The 17,117-nt window shown below is 43.6% G+C and overlaps 1 protein-coding gene across 1 annotated transcript in view; it reads left to right on the plus strand.

Moving 5' to 3' along the window:
* The first annotated feature begins 2,082 nt into the window (after window positions 1–2,082).
* The window catches only part of Mypn (myopalladin), an 85,636-nt gene continuing 70,601 nt past the window's right edge, over window positions 2,083–17,117 (plus strand). The window contains 2 exon segments of the mRNA NM_001368817.1: window positions 2,083–2,332; window positions 13,016–13,897. Of these exon segments, the coding sequence (NP_001355746.1) occupies window positions 13,017–13,897 (881 nt within the window). The 5' untranslated portion in view covers window positions 2,083–2,332; window position 13,016.

The following is a 17,117-nucleotide window of genomic DNA, read 5'->3' on the forward strand; positions in this document are numbered from 1 at the left end:
CACACACACACCACACACACAGACATACTCACACACACATACACACACACCATACACATACACACTCACACACACACTCTCACACATGTACTCACTCACACACCACACATACACACACTCACACACAAACATTCTCACACATACCACACACATACACACTCACACACACACACCATACATACACACACACCACACAACACACACACACTCTCACACACACCACACACATACACACTCACACACACACCACACATACACACTCACACACACTCTCTCACACACACATACACTCTCATACACACCACACACATACACACTCACACACACATACCACACATACACACACTCACACACACTCTCACACACACCACACACATGCACACACTCACACACACAGACACACTCACACACACATACACTCTCACACACACCACACACATACACACTCACACACCACACATACACACACACTCTCACACATACCACACACATACACACACACACAGACACACTCTCACACACAGGCACACTCTCACATACACACACTCACACATACCACACACATACACACTCACACACCACACATACACACACACTCTCACACATACCACACACATACACACTCACATACACAGACACACTCTCACACACAGGCACACTCTCACATACACACACTCACACACACCACACACATACACACTCACACACCACACATACACACACACTCTCACACATACCACACACATACACACTCACACACCACACATACACACACACTCTCACACATACCACACACATACACACACACACAGACACACTCTCACACACAGGCACACTCTCACATACACACACTCACACACACCACACACATACACACTCACACACCACACATACACACACACTCTCACACATACCACACACATACACACTCACATACACAGACACACTCTCACACACAGGCACACTCTCACATACACACACTCACACACACCACACACATACACACTCACACACCACACATACACACACACTCTCACACATACCACACACATACACACTCACATACACAGACACACTCTCACACACAGGCACACTCTCACATACACACACTCACACACACCACACACATACACACTCACACACCACACATACACACACACTCTCACACATACCACACACATACACACTCACACACCACACATACACACACACTCTCACACATACCACACACATACACACACACACAGACACACTCTCACACACAGGCACACTCTCACATACACACACTCACACACACCACACACATACACACTCACACACCACACATACACACACACTCTCACACATACCACACACATACACACTCACATACACAGACACACTCTCACACACAGGCACACTCTCACATACACACACTCACACACACCACACACATACACACTCACACACCACACATACACACACACTCTCACACATACCACACACATACACACTCACATACACAGACACACTCTCACACACAGGCACACTCTCACATACACACACTCACACACACCACACACATACACACTCACACACCACACATACACACACACTCTCACACATACCACACACATACACACTTACACACACACAGACACACTCACACACACATACACTCTCACATACACCACACACATACACACTCACACAGACACACACACTACACATACATACACTTACACACACACACTCACATACACATACACACCTGTGCACCCCCACACACAAACTCACAAAGATAAATATATACTTTTTAAAATAAACAAAAAATAGCAAATTCCAATACGCATTTAAAGTAATGCCAATTTTTTGACAGGTGGAGTGTGATGTAGTTTGTTTAGTATTAGTTCCAAATAGTCAATCAATAAACACCTTGTTCCTCTGTCGGTAAATGAAATTCTGTAGGTAGAAAAATACCACTGACCCCAGCTCCCGTAGGTGCTGTCCCGTAATGGAATCCCTTTGCTCAGTTTTCTCCTGTCCAATCAGGTGGAATGTTTCGCAGGCACATGGTTTATACAGCTCAAAATAACTTGGGACCTGTGAGCTGACAAATGCTCTGGCCGTGGTGGTGACCGCGGTGGTGACAGTGGCCCAGCTTCTAACAGCCATCCTCACCAAACTACGGTTAACTCCTCGCTCTCTATGGACGGCCACTCTCTCTTTCCAAGGGCGTGAAGAATTTCCCCTTTCTCCAGTGTTTTCTTCAAAAACTTCTCTGTGGATAACTGTCATCGCAGAAGCTTGCCTGGGTTGGACATCCTCATCTGGGTCACCAAAGAAAAGAAAGGTAATATTCGGATTTAAGCCAAAAAGTGTGTTCTGATAGTGGGTTACTGAGAATGGAGGAGGAGGGTATTTCAGGCAGCTGATTACTGTTCCTTACAGTGAAACCTAGGATAACTTTCTAACCATGTATTATGAGACATACGACTAAACAGGAAATAAGGCTTTCTATTCCACAGCGTTTGCAATAGGGATGAGACACACAGAGGCTGTATCCTATTGGAGTTCTAAGGGTAAATGCTTGAACAGCGGATTTCTCTGACAAACGTTTCCGACATTTTCTACAAACTTGTCGATTAGACTAAAGTCGTTTATACTGAGAATATGAGTGCAAGGCCTATTTCCTTCTTAAAGGAAATCAAATCTAAAATAATGATACTCCATGGCTTTCATTTAAAACTTTTTCTTTTCTTTTTTTTTTTTTTTTTTTATCCTGTAAAAGGATCTGCTTGCTATATTTAGTGTTGGGAGATCTGCTCCCTGGATTATTAATGTGCACAACAGCTGCAGAAAGCCTGCTCAAGAGACAGTTTGCTCTCCAGTTTTCTCCCCCACCCCTTCTCTCTCCCCTCTCCCCTCTCCCCTCTCCCCCCTCCCCTCTCCCCTCCTCCCCTCTCCCTTTTCTCCTTTCTTTCCTTCTCTTTCCTCTTCCCCTCCCCTCCCTCCTCCTCCCATCCCTTCCTCTCTCCAGCTCCATTAGAGATACTTGACAGTCACTGGCAACAGTCCGGGCTGGTACGCTGTGCTCTTAGCCCTTAGCTAACTAGATGCATATCTTGAATATTTTTAAAATTATACAAGCTAAGAGGAAAGGTCGATCACTTGCGTCTCCAGTCATGAGGGAATGGTGGGGAGAAGTGGTATCACCTCACCCACGAATTCTCGTTACAGACATATTATAGATACTCCCATCCCTCAGTTTGAGAAAGGTGAAATAGCTATCTAGATTTTTTTTCTCTCTCAAATCATTAAGGTAATTTGAGCATTTTCATGTTAGTAATGATTTAGTGATAAGACAATGAATTTTATAGGCTACGAATTAAAATCTTGTTGTAACTCCACAGTTCCTTCTTAATATTGCTCTCAGATTCATTTAAAATTACAGTATTTTTCTAGGAAGTCAAGAATATACTTCCAGATCTCTCTCTCTCTCTCTCTTTTTCTATTCTATTTGACAACAAGTAAAATAATTAAATCAAGGCCAGTACACAAAATCTGAAATGTATAAAGACAACACTTCCAGAGGCTGAGAGAATAAGCAGACTATCAAACAGAGTTGTAAAACTATCCAAATTCTGGAAGGTTCTCTGTCCCCACTCACACACTATGTGGATGATGACGACCACAATTCTGTGACCACCAACTCTTTCATACATTTATAATTTACAGATGGGCTCCACACAGGTTTCGGTTCCAATGAGCAGCAACAACATGCACTTAGTAGGCCAGCAAGACCGTGCCAAGGGTAAAAGCACATACTGCTAAGTGTCTGACCTGAGGTCCATTCTCATGGCCCATATTGTGTTAAGGAGAGAACAGACTCCCACAGGTTTTCCTCTGACCTCCACACCATGCATAGTATAATACAACAACAGTAATAAATGTTTTAAAAGGTATCCACTTAGGACTACAACTTATGAACATGACAAATTTAGGGACGTTTAAATAGAATATGTATATGTATAAATAAATTATTTTGCAAGCTGGTTTTGGACTTCACTGAGATAGCTTTAACAAATGAGGTTTTGAGAAAAAATGGCCCAGGAAGGGTTGTTGTTGTTGTTGTGGGGGTTTTTTTTTGTTTTTTTGTTTGTTTGTTTTGTTTTGTTTTTTGTTTTTGTATCAGCCTTTCCCTTTGCTAGGGGATGAGAAGTAAAGACGTACTCCACACATGTTTTCATGAGTTCCTACGATTGTCTACAGAGTGTGTATAACATTTTCTAAAGTGTCCCATATTTGCTTCAAGGGAGCAGCCTGCCTGTGTGTATGTGGGCCACATGCATGCCTGGGCCCTCAGAGGTCAGAAGAGAGTACTGGAGCCCCTGGAAGTTGAGCGCCAGGAGTTGAGCTTGGGTCCGCTGCGAGAGCAAGTGTTCTTAACCACTGGGCCAGCTTTCCAGTCCAAGAGCGTATTTTGAATAGACAGATATTTTTGGTGGCAATAAATGTTAGCGTGACTGTACCTGTGGACACTACAGAGTTCCCAGGGCTCACACAGAGTAAGTCACCTTGACACGCTCAGCACAGGCTGCCTGGCTCATAGCCCTCCACTGGTACCTGCACCCCAACCTCAGCAGAGCCTCCTTCACGGCACTTACCCCCCAACCTTGCACACTGTACCAGTTTAATTAGAGAACTTAACCTTTTTTTCAAGGTCTTAATTACCTACCATACAAAGAACGGATATAAATAGAGGTTGAAGAGTGTGAGTGGGCCCTTTTCTCCTTACTTATTTAAAAAAAGAAAAAGAAATATTGTGTTTAGGAGGATTGACAGAAGTTTTACGTTTCTGATGCCCTGTGTCAGTGGTTCCCAACCTGTGGGTTGTGACCCCTCCACAGGGGTCACATAGCAGATATCCTGAGTGTCAGATGTTTTCATTATGATTCATAACAGTAGCAAAATTACAGTTATGAAGTAGCAACAAAATAATTTTATATTTGGCCAGGTCACTACAACATGAGGAACTATATTAAAGGGTTGCTGTGTTAGGAAGATTGAGAACTGCTAATCTATATAATTCAGTGCTTCATACAGTTTTCATCCCTGTCACTGGGACTCCATCAACCTCTCCATACTCTCCTCCCTCCCTCCCCCCTCCCTCTCTCCCTCCTTTCCACTTTCTCTCTGTTACTCTCTGTATGTCTTTCTGTTTCTCTCTGTGTGTCTCTCTCTGTATGTCTTTGTCTCTCTGTCTCTGTCTCTGTCTCTCTCTCTCTCTGTCTCTCTCTCTCTGGCTCTCTGGCTCTCTGTCTCTCTCTCTCTCTCTCTCTCATGCTGGAGTACAAACTCAGGGCTTTGTATGCACTTAATGGTATATCTGCCAATGCCCTTCTAATCCCAGATTCCTTCCATTGGCCTTTCGATGGGCCCTGGGAATTTGTTTGAAATACAACTTTTCTGTATTTCGGACTCAGCGGTAACTGGGCCCAGCATCAGAACTGCTAACGCTAATCTCTTACAGCATCTCTCTCATGTCTTGCTCCTCTGTGTACAAAAACACACGCACTGCATTGTACAGCCAATCGCCCTTCCTTCCACCTGCCTCGACCCTATTTCTTTCAAAATCCTTTCACAGTGTCAGTCTCTGCCCTTCAGGGAGGGGTCCGTTAAGAGGCCCTTACCAATGCTCCTGTGCATGGCCTCATCTTTGCCTCTCTATCAACACCCTCTTTTTTTTTTTTTTAACTTTAAACAAACAAACAAAAACAACTCTTTAAAACCAGGATCTTGCTGTGTAAGTCAGGCTTGTCTCAAATTCACCTTCCCTCCACCCCCCAGCTTTTTTTTTTTATTGGATTTTTTTTAAATTTACATTTCAAATGTTATTCCCTTTCCCAGTTTCCCATCCATAAGCCTCCTATCCATCCCCCCTTCCTTCTTCTATGAGAGTGTGCCCCCTCCCCAACCACCTCCCCCTTCCCACCCTGACATTCCCCTACAGTGGGGGGGGGTGGTCCAGCCTTGGCAGGACAAAGGGCTTCTGCCATTGGTGCCCAACAAGGCCATCCTCTGCTACATATGCAGCTGGCACCACGGCTCTGTGCTCTTTGGGTCCACCTTAGCCTTCTAAATGCTGGGATCATACACAGGCGCCCTGGGCTGGGCCTCAGCCTCAGCGTATACTTTCACCAAGTCAGTTGTCTGGACTTATCTTTACTGCTTTCCTTCCTTCAGGCTGGAAACTCTTTAAGAGAGTGGGCCATATTAGTTCTGGACTTTTGGCACTTCCGTATCTCACCCCCAGGTCTATGTGGATGAATATGAATGCCCAATGCCTTTTGCATTGCAAATAGACTACAAGTGACACAGAAGTGAGGGTGATCGGTGCACTGTGAGGCTCAGGCACTGCAATAGAGGGGGTGGGGGATGGGGCGTGGGGGTAGGGGGGTAGGGGAGTACCGGGTCAGTAAGGTAAAGGTGTCTACTGCCAAACCTAATGATCTGAGTTCAATTCCTGGGACCTACATGGTAGGATAGCACCAACTCCCACAGGTTGCCCTCTGACCTTCACATGTATTAAATGGTACACTTATGCATGCACACATGCTCTCTCTCTCTCACCATACACACACACACACACACACACATGGTATAAATGAACATAGTTTTTTAAAACAACAGCACTCAGGAGGTAGAAGCAAGAGGATCAGGCCTCCAAAGTTATTCTCAGCTACAAGTTGAGTCTGAGAGCAGCATGGGCTACAAGGGAACCTGTCACAAAAATGTAAACAAAGCCCCAAAGAGAACACAGCCTTCTTATTACCCTAATGAAAATTCTAGGCCTAGTAATTACATATCAGTAGAAAATAATTATCTCACATGTGCACAGCGCTCTATTTTTAAGATGCTCTCACAAACTAGGGGGTGAGTGGCTTGTTTTGTGTGTGTGCATTTGAAGGTAAGTGGCTTAAACATGACTAATTCTCCTATGCCCGCATTCTTCATAAAGAACTATTAAGTATGAGGCTGGTTTTTTTTTTTTTTGGTTTTTTTGTTTGTTTGTTTGTTTGTTTTGTGTGCGTGTCAACCTAGAAGCTAAGTTTGGATTTTGTGTGTGTTTTGTTTTATGAACATACTTCCCACACTGTGCTGATTACATAGCAGTGCGGTAAGAGTTGTATGTATAAAATATTGCTGTCTTACAGCCTTACTAAGGCTAATTGACAAGCGTGTTTGTTGATGGAAACAACCGTGTTTTGATCTATGTATGCATTGTACAGTTGATTAAGCCAAGGTACTTAATATACCTCACATACTTAGGTTTTGGCATACATTGCTCCATTAGCTACCATGCTGTACAGAGCATTTCCAGAATGTAGTTCTTTCTAATTGAGATTCTGGACCCTGGCCACCCAACCCAGGACCTCCTGCACAGGAGGCAGTTCCCAAAGTTCCGGTTTAAATAGCCACTTTATTAGCAAAAGATGAATTTATAGTACATGAACTTTCTTAGAGTCTGAGGAAGGATTGTACTGAGTTATAATGAGTCAAGAACTATATATGCCCAATGGGCTGAGGATATAGTTTAATAATGGCACCTACCTAGCATACCTGAGGCCCTGGGTTTAACCCCAAGAACCAGAGAAGGGGCAAAAAAGACCAGAAGAGTGGTGCATGCTTTTACTTGGGAGGCTGAGGCGGATGGGTCTCTATGAATTTGAGTCCATCCTGGTCTAATGTAGTGAATTCCAGGACAGCTACACAGTGAGACACTGAGTCAAAGGAGGGAGAGAGAAAGGAGAGGGGGAGGGGAGAAGGGGGGCAGAGGGAAAGGCTTTAACAAGTTTTGTTTTTACGAAACAAAAAGTTCTCAGGGCAGATTCTCCTCAGGAAAAGTCATAGAGAAAAGAAACCACAACGAAATTTATCCAAATCAGTAAGTTTCTTGTGTGTCTTCAGACTGGGGCCAAGTCTCTCAGGCGACTGATAGGACCGCCTCATTTCCAGCTTGGTCCAGTTCACAAACACCGTACAGTGTCCTCCAGAGCAACTGTTCATCTTCTTTTGAAAGTGGCATAAAGCCTGCAATTCAATTTACAAGGGACAGAAAACGAGACTAGAGTCAAATGTCACAGGACACCCCAGATGAAATGTCCAAGAGACCTCATGGTTTCCACTGCCCAAGTCTGATTCCGCCGCCACCCGGCTGCTCAGGCTGTAAATACTCCGGCCTTTCTCTTATCTCTCATTCTTATCCTACGATCAAATCATTGGCCTCTGAGTTCATAGGCAATTCAGCCATTCCTCACCTTCTCCTGCTGCTCTCATTCACTGGCCCACACCAGCATGTCCTGCCCACCTCCTGTGAGAATCCTTTCTATTTAAAATGTAGGAAAACTCAAAGTCCTTCCCATGGTCTGCAGGTCTAATATGATCTGGTCTTCTTCCTTTCCTTCTTTCTTCCTTTCCTTCTTTTTCTGTTGTTGTTGTTGTTGTTGTTTTGAGACTACTCTATAGTTCAGTTCATCCTAGGACTCACTGTGTAATCCAGACTGTCCTGGAACCCATGACACTGTACCTGCTTTGGCCTTCCAAGTACCAGGATTAAGGACATAAGCCACCATGCTCAGTCTACCATCTTGTACAGTTCTTACCTCCTATGTCACCTCCTATCTCCCATCCTTTTATCCACTCACTGGGTACACAGGGGGCTTTGACTCAACACACCAAACACTCATCCTTTCTTCTTCTTCTTCTTCTTCTTCTTCTTCTTCTTCTTCTTCTTCTTCTTCTTCTTCTTCTTCTTCTTCTTCTTCTTCTTTTTCTTTTTTCTTTTTTTTGGAGCTGGTGACTGAACCCAGGGCCTTGCGCTTGCTAGGCAAGCGCTCTACCACTGAGCTAAATCCCCAACCCTCACTCATCCTTTCTGATTGGACATTGTTTCCTTAGTATAGATTATTCTCCCCAGCTAGGCCAGTTGCTGACCTCTCCGTAAGACATTTGGCCCTTCCCACCTAAGGTGACACACCTCTCTTGAGCTTCACACCCTGCCTGCTTTACACTTGACCACCATGCCATATGCCATACTTTATTCTTAACATTGATATCATTCCCATTAGGAAGTTAGCTCCATAAAGAAACTATGTCTTTTATTGGCCACTCGATTCCTAGAATAGCACCTAGCATATAGAAGATGCTCAATTAAATTTATTAGATGAGATGGCAGGGTAGAACACTTGCCCAACATGAGCAGAGCTATTTCTTTCTTTCTTTCTTTCTTTCTTTATTTATTTATTTATTTTTGCAGTATCACATAATTTTTCTTTTGTTATTTGACCTTCTTTACTTAACCCTGCAGTTAAAAAAAAAAAAGTAATAGAGCTACTGGGAAGTTCTGGTGAATTAAAACCCAGCAGGTGTTAGTTGACTACCTTCTGCTCTCTGACTGTGGAAAGAACACAAAAACAATGCAGGAGAGACAAAAAACAAAAACAAAAAAACAAAACAAAAAACAAAAAAAAAAAACCCAAAAAAACAAAAACTGAAAACAGACAAATTCAGTATACTGTGTTTGGTGATAACATGACTTTTTGGAGCGTATTGGAGAGAGAAGAAGAGACTGCAGAGCAGTTGTGTGTTGGCTACGAGGAGCTGCAAGCTATGCAGAATTTAGTGCTGTAAGAGGATAAGGAGAGGAGGCACAGTGAGCAGGCCAACCGAAGAGAATATATTCAGGGTTTTACAGCGAGGACAGGCCATTTGTGAACCTGGATCTCACATAAGACTGACATACTGGTGAGTAGAAGCCTAGAGGTCAGTGTCTTTTCAATCTTGACTGGGACACAAACCATTTCTCCACAGATAATGGAGCCAGGTGTGGCTGTAGTTGTCACGTGACCACCATTTCTCCTCACACAATGGGGCAGCCGTAGCTGTCCTGTGACGACAGTAACTACCCTTGAATGTTTACTAAATGGCCTTTTAGTCATCACTTCAGCCTAGAGATGGCTACTGTTGCTTCCCCTATTTTCCAGGTGGAAGCTTACAGAAGTTAGACTTTCCCAAGTTAGTACAGCCAGGAAACATCAGAAGCAGGTCTTGAACTCCAAGCGCATGGGTATCTTGGGACATAAAAGTTTAAAGTACTACAGAAACTTCAGTTTTGAATGCTTGGAAATTTTATTATCACCGTGGTTTTAATGACCATAAACATAAAAACAATCACACACAACAATTGGCTTTTTTAGGAACCATAACAAAAAACTGGATTCAGTAAAGCGGTGACGGTTCTTGATTTCCACTTCCAACATAAATATAAACTTTCTGAAATTTCTTCAACATTAGCATCAGTGTCATGGTTTCTTTAAAAAACAAATTAGTGATCGTGTCAGTGGCCTACCCTAGCCACAGGCTTTGCCTTCTTACAGTTGTTAATCTTGACTGACAGGAGAAAGGGACTACACACAATTAAAGAGAAGAAAATCGAAGCTCAGGGAGGTTGTAGAACTGTCTCAGTCACTCACCTGCTATCTCCGTGCTGGCTTCGATCTAAGCCAACACAACACAGCTATAAGATGAAGTCACATGACCACATAGTAAAACACCATCATCCCTCAAACGGAGAGGCCTCCTGGTTCACAAGGCAGAACCACTTCTCACCCTGAAATGCGGAGTATCCAAAGGCCCAAGGTAAAGAAGTACATGAATGGGTAGTTATCATAACTCGTCTGTGCATTGCCGATGATAATCAGTATATTAAATATGTTTTCAAATAGCATTTTGAGCCTTATTCCATACATCTGTTCTCCCATGGAGTTCATGCACACGTGAAAATTCTCAACTGGGACATTAGTTTTGCTTTCATGTGCTATTGTGCATATTACCATTCTACAAAACTGAAAATCATTCTAGGTAACAAGCCTGTCATAATTTGTTTGACTGATTCTTATTGAACGTAGTTCCGATTTTCATACTCCCCTCCATACCATAATGACCACCTATCTAGATTAAGGTGATAGCTTCATCCAACACCTTTGAATTCTAAATTCATCCCTTTCGAAGGCACAGTGAACTTCACTGAATTAACTCCAGTCAGAGCCATCTCAGGCTCTGGCAAGCACGTAGAGAAAACATTCCCTGTGAGTGACCCACGCAGCCATCTCTAACTGCCCTCTCAAGGTGACTGCCTACTTTGCCAGTTGTGAGGTTAGTTTGGGTAGCGCCGTGGAAGTCTGGGAGCCAGAGAAGTTCCTAGGAAGCCTTCAGTGTAATATAAGTGAGCGGCTACCGTGTCAGGCGAAAGAGATAGACCAACTGAAATAGGCTTGAATCTTAGAGAGGGGAGAGATTTAGGGTATTATTTTCTTCCCCATTTTATTGACAAGGCCAATACCTAATAGCAAAAAATGGCACATAGTTGGTCTTCATTCTGTTACCATCCGGGAGGGTGGGTGGAGTTAAGGGTGGGGTGTTCTCAGTCAATGGGAAGATTAAGGCCATCTCTGAGTGTCTGGTATAGAAGAGAATTTAGTTCCCTGGGGGAAGGGGGGGTCAAAGGTAAGCTATCCCTCTAGTAAGGACTGAGGGAATATGTGGATGATATCACCAGCACCAAGCACAGTCTTCTGTTTTCTTCATGTTGTAAAACTGTTTTTTAAAAGTGATATATTCATATATTTGCTATTTAAAAACTAAGACTGTGACACCTGCTAAGTGCTGTGTTCTGTAACCTCTCATCTCTTCTTTTAACCAAAGTTAATTTGAGATACTTTTAGAAACCTAGGCTTAGGGGCAGAAGAGATGGCTCAGCCATTAAGAGAACACACTGCTCTTGCAGAGGATCCGATTGTATTCTTAGTGCACCTCTGGCCTCATTGAGCACTGACACTTACGCGTGTATACCACACACACACAGACCTACAAATAACTATGTGTTTAAATTTAAATTATAAAGAAAAAAGAAGCCCAACAGTTTAGACTCAACATGAAGGGCAGATGAGCCTAGCTTTTGAGAGCAGACTGAGCCCAGCACAACACTGAATTTAAGCAGCATGTCTCCTATCAAACAGCATAAACATGGTCATCTTTCACGAGCTCTATCGAGGCTACATAAGTGAGAATGTGTTGTCAATTTCCTGTTTTTGTTTTTCTAGAATTCTATTATCATTGAGTTAACAAAACCCACAGGATATATAACAAACCTGTTTCTCATATGGAAGCTCATCATAACAAAAAAGACTGTTGCAACCGTTACCAAAATTAGGCTTAGAAGGGCTAGTGAGGTGGTTCGGTGAGTCCAGGGGCTTGCAGCTAAGTCCAGGTATGATCCTTAGACCAACATGGTGGAAGAAATAAGCTTCATGGCACTTAAAAGACACACACACACATACACACAATACATACATACATACATACATACATACATACATACATATTTTAAATATTAGGCTTAGACTTTTTTTTCACATTTTAGGCAAATGTTCTTTCTGCCACTGAGTTCCCTTTCCAGCCCTGATACTGTGTAAAATAACTGGTTATTTCTTAACTTGCACAATTGAATTTAATGCAAAGGTTTTTTTTTTTAACTGAAATAGTAATCCCAAGGTGTCACTTGTTTATTTGTTTGTTTTGGATTTTTGAGACAGGGTCTCTGTACATAGCCCTGGTTATACTGGAACTCACTATGTAGACCAGGCTAGCCCAGAACTCACAGAAATTCATCTGGTCTCTGTCTCCCAAGTGCTCCGATTAAGTAAGCCATAGACCACCATCCTCGGCAAAATTTTTATTTTTAATTTCAGGGAAACTTTACTGAGTTTCGTTCTCCTTTAGAGTTAGGAGTCGTGGTTAAGTCTTTCACTTTTGAGAAAATGTCAACATTAGGTGATGTGAGCTTTTCTTTTTTTCTTTTTTTTCTTTTTTTTTTTTTTTACGTAATTTAAGTCTCTGTGCTGAAGTACGTGCAGGCATGTTTTTCCGTGGCAGTGGTCTGAATCTTTCTGCTATTCTCATCACTTTGTTACAGCATGCAAGACGACAGCATAGAGGCATCTACTTCCATCTCTCAGCTCCTGAGAGAAAGCTATCTGGCTGAAACCAGACATCGCGGGGACAATGAGCGGAGTCGAGCAGAGCCCTCCTCCAACCCTTTCCATTTCAGCAGTCCTGGGGCTGCAGAAGGAGGAGGCCCGGAGGACCTTCCGGATCTTTCTGCCTTCCTGAGCCAAGAGGAGTTAGATGAAAGTGTCAACCTGGCAAGGCTAGCCATCAACCACGACCCCTTGGAGAGGGTGGATGAATCTCAGACGAGGAAGCGTCTGTCTTCTGACCAGAAGCCAAGCTTCGAACCCGCCTTCCTCCAGGACAGCTCCCGAGGTCTTGCCAGCTCCAAAGACAGCCCCCCGGAGACCAAGAGGCCACAGTACAGTTCTGAAACCCAGTCCAAGAAAGTCTTCCTGAACAAGGCTGCCGACTTCATCGAAGAGCTCTCCTCCCTTTTCAAGGCTCACAGCTCCAAGAGGATCAGACCTCGGGCCTGCAAAAACCACAAGAGCAAAACGGAATCCCCAAACAAAGTTGTGCAAGAAAACAGCCCGACTTTCTCAGATCTGACGGAAAGGCGCGAGAGAACATCGGTCCCCATCCCCATCCCTGCAGATAGCAGGGATAACGAACTGAACCATGCCATTGAACAGCGGGAAGCCAAGAGGCGGGAAGCCGAGCTGGCAGCGGTGGAGGCTGCGGCTGGAGATAGCACCCCGGGTTCTTCACCTTCGTCCCTATACTACGAAGAGCCTCTGGGGCAGCCTCCCCGCTTCACACAAAAGTTACGGAGCAGAGAAGTACCGGAAGGAAGCCGAGTCCAGTTGGATTGTATAGTGGTAGGAATTCCACCGCCCCAAGTAAGGTAAAGACGGCCAGTGAGCGGTGTTTAGCAATGTTATCTGTCTGCCATGATCGTTGCTCCAGAAAAAAATTCCATACTTCCTTTGAGCAAAGGAACTAGAGGAAAGGCAGGAACATAGCACTAGCTACATGAGTAACTTAGTTTGTTCTAGGGTGAGGCCGTATCTTGGCACAAATGGTAGAGCGCTTGCCCAGTGTGCATGAGGGCCTGACGTTCAGCCCCTCACCCTGGCACTGCAACAAATAAAATGTCTAGATTCCCTCAGCACCACAGAAAACCAAATGTGGCGGCACAAGCCTGTACTCTCTAGCACTCTGGAGGGAGAGGCAAGAGGATCAGTAGTTCAAGGACGTCTTTGGCTACTTATAGAGTGAAAGGCAGTCTGGGCTACTTAAGACCATGTCTCCATTTTTTTTTTCTTTTCTTCTTTTAAGAGCCATATATTTCTAAGATTTAAAAAAAAATTATGTATGTGCTTATGTGTGTGGATGTTAGTAGAAGCCGGGTTGACCTTGTCTCAAACAATTAAAAACAAATGGGGGTTGGGCAAGTAATGAGATAATGGCTGATAGCTCTTTGTTTGTTTGTTTGTTTGTTTATTTATTTTTACACTCCAGATTTTATTCCCCTCCCCTACCTGACTGATAGCTTTTAGAATAGAATAGCATTGTAGATAAGGCCAATTTAAAAACATCATTCTACATATGTAAAAGTCTTTCCTAATATGTCTGATGAGTGGAGGGGATGTTCGGGGTGTGTGGTGTGTGTGTGCGCGTATACATGTGTGTGTGCGTGCATAGACATGTGTGTGTACGTGCATAGACATGCGTGTATGTGCATGTGCGCATGAGTGTGCATGTGTGTCCTTGCTTTTACCTGGGTTCTGGGGCACTCCAAATCTAGCTTCTCATGCTTTCAAGTCAAGGGCTTTACCTCCTGCACTGTCGCCCAGGCCCAGAGACACTCATCCAAGGCACACAGGCTTCAGGCTTCCCGACTCACACATGCTGTTCCTAACCTTACGTCCTAATTTTATTCTCTACTCTGAACTATTTCCTTCTATGTCTGTGGTCCCACAGAATCTAGGACCAACCTAAGGTAGTTCTTTGCTATCTCTTTCCCTACCACATGGTAACGTGAACCGTGCACATAAAATACACTGCATTCATGGAGAATTACTGGCATTTGGAGCCCTGTAAAGAGTTACTTGCTGGGGTTGGGGATTTAGCTCAGTGGTAGAGCGCTTGCCTAGGAAGCACAAGGCCCTGGGTTCGGTCCCTAGCTCTGAAAAAAAAAAAAAAAAGAGTTACTTACTATCTTTCTCTAATCACCTAATAACTGCTGGGGTATGACATCATCACTATGTGGACTTTATTTTCTGTAAGCCAACAGTATTACACCTTTTCCTCTCATAATGTTCCTACTATGGGGCAATCACAGTAATATGAACAATCGTATTTTATATATGCATACTAATTGAAGGTATTCTGGCCCAAAGGCACATTCATATATCAAATTTTGCTTTCAAGGTGGTAACTCAGGTTTTTAATTCCAGCGCTCAGGAGACAAAGGCAGACAGAGACGTGTGAGTTTGAGGCTAGCCTGGTCTACAGAGCCAGTTTCAGGACAGCTAGGGCTACATAAAGAGAAAGCCTGTCTTGAACCCTCCCACCCCTGGGCCACTGCCGCCACCCCCCGCCCCTTGAAAATTTTTGCTTTCAAGTACATGTAAGCATACCCAATATTATTTTCACAATGAAATTGGCAGCTTACTACTAGGTTTCCCAACTGACCTTTACAGCAGGGTTTTGATGGTTCCGAGTCTTGAGTGCCAAGTTCTGCTTTTGGCCCACAATAGTGAATCAAGGAATCAATAAGGATTGAGGGAAACTATTCACTCAAGGGGCATTCTCACAGTTAATTACTGGAGAAGTCCCTCGGGATTCGAGGACCATTGAGACCCATGAGAAGAAGCTGCAGAGCGAGCAAAGCTGGCTCCTGGTGTTGCTGGTCTGCACTGGTCATGGACAACTGATATTGTTCCAGTCATTTAGAGAGTGGGACAGGGTCATCAGCTAAAAACAAGCAAAACCATGAAAGCAAGAGATTCACCTTACATTTAAATCATGAGTTAGGCAGGTGGCCAAAGACACAGGAAAGAGTAGTAACAGTGATGTGTGACCTTCTCCTTTAAATATAACTGATGACACCGCTGGGAACTATGGTCCGCAAAGCTTGTGAGCAGTCATTCCAGCAGCGTGACACATGCCCCTCCGTGGCCTCAGGTCAGTCTGAGTAAGCTGGCGAGCCCTAGATAACAGCACACACACCTTAGAGAGGTCCAGCCAACTAACTCACTGGTTTCTGGATAGACTGCTTTGGTTTTTGGTTTTTTGTTTTCTTAAGCAAAAGACCAAATCACTCATTCTTTACATTCCTCAGCTACAAGAACTAGTTCAGTATACTACCAAAACAAAACAAAACAAAACAAAAAACAACCACAATTATCAACCCCTTCTCCAAATAGAAGTAATCCAATAGTTGCCCAAATGTGGTTAATCACTCAGGCAAAAATGTACAAATCTATACATTTTCAAACCAGAGGAATGGCTCGATGGGTTAAAGCACAAATATGAGGACCAGAGTTCAGACCTCCACAACCCACATAGATGCAAGACTCCCAGGTATACCGATTAGCTAGACCGGACGCAATGGTGAGCTTCAGGGTCAGAAGAGACCTTACCTCAGTAAATACTGTAGTGAGTAATCGAGGAAGACCTCTGATGTGACCTCTGATCGAATGCATGAGTATGAACTCACACATATACGAACTGCGTACACACATAACAGCCACACACAAAACATGTACACACACACACACACACACACACACACACACACACGTGCACACATTCATGTGGGCATGCATATCCACACACAATGAAAGTCATGCATATGACTTCCTTGCTGCAATACTAATTTTACCTAGGAAGAATTTCTCTGCTGACAGAGTTCATGTCCAGGAAATTCATAGGAATCCATTACATTCATTTCAGAATGAACTGGCACTGAGTTTTCTGACTACAACTGTATAAAGAACACTGTAATTTTCCTGGTCGGCTATCAGTTGGCGCTAGTTTTCTAAGCACAGGGTTTATACAAGTCTACTCAGAAAGCCGTCTTTGTTCAGTTTTTATTTTGCTCAGCAGCATTGTCAATG

This window comes from Rattus norvegicus, chromosome 20 (assembly GCF_021556685.1).
Source record: "Rattus norvegicus strain SHRSP/BbbUtx chromosome 20, alternate assembly SHRSP_T2T, whole genome shotgun sequence".
NCBI lineage: Eukaryota > Metazoa > Chordata > Mammalia > Rodentia > Muridae > Rattus > Rattus norvegicus.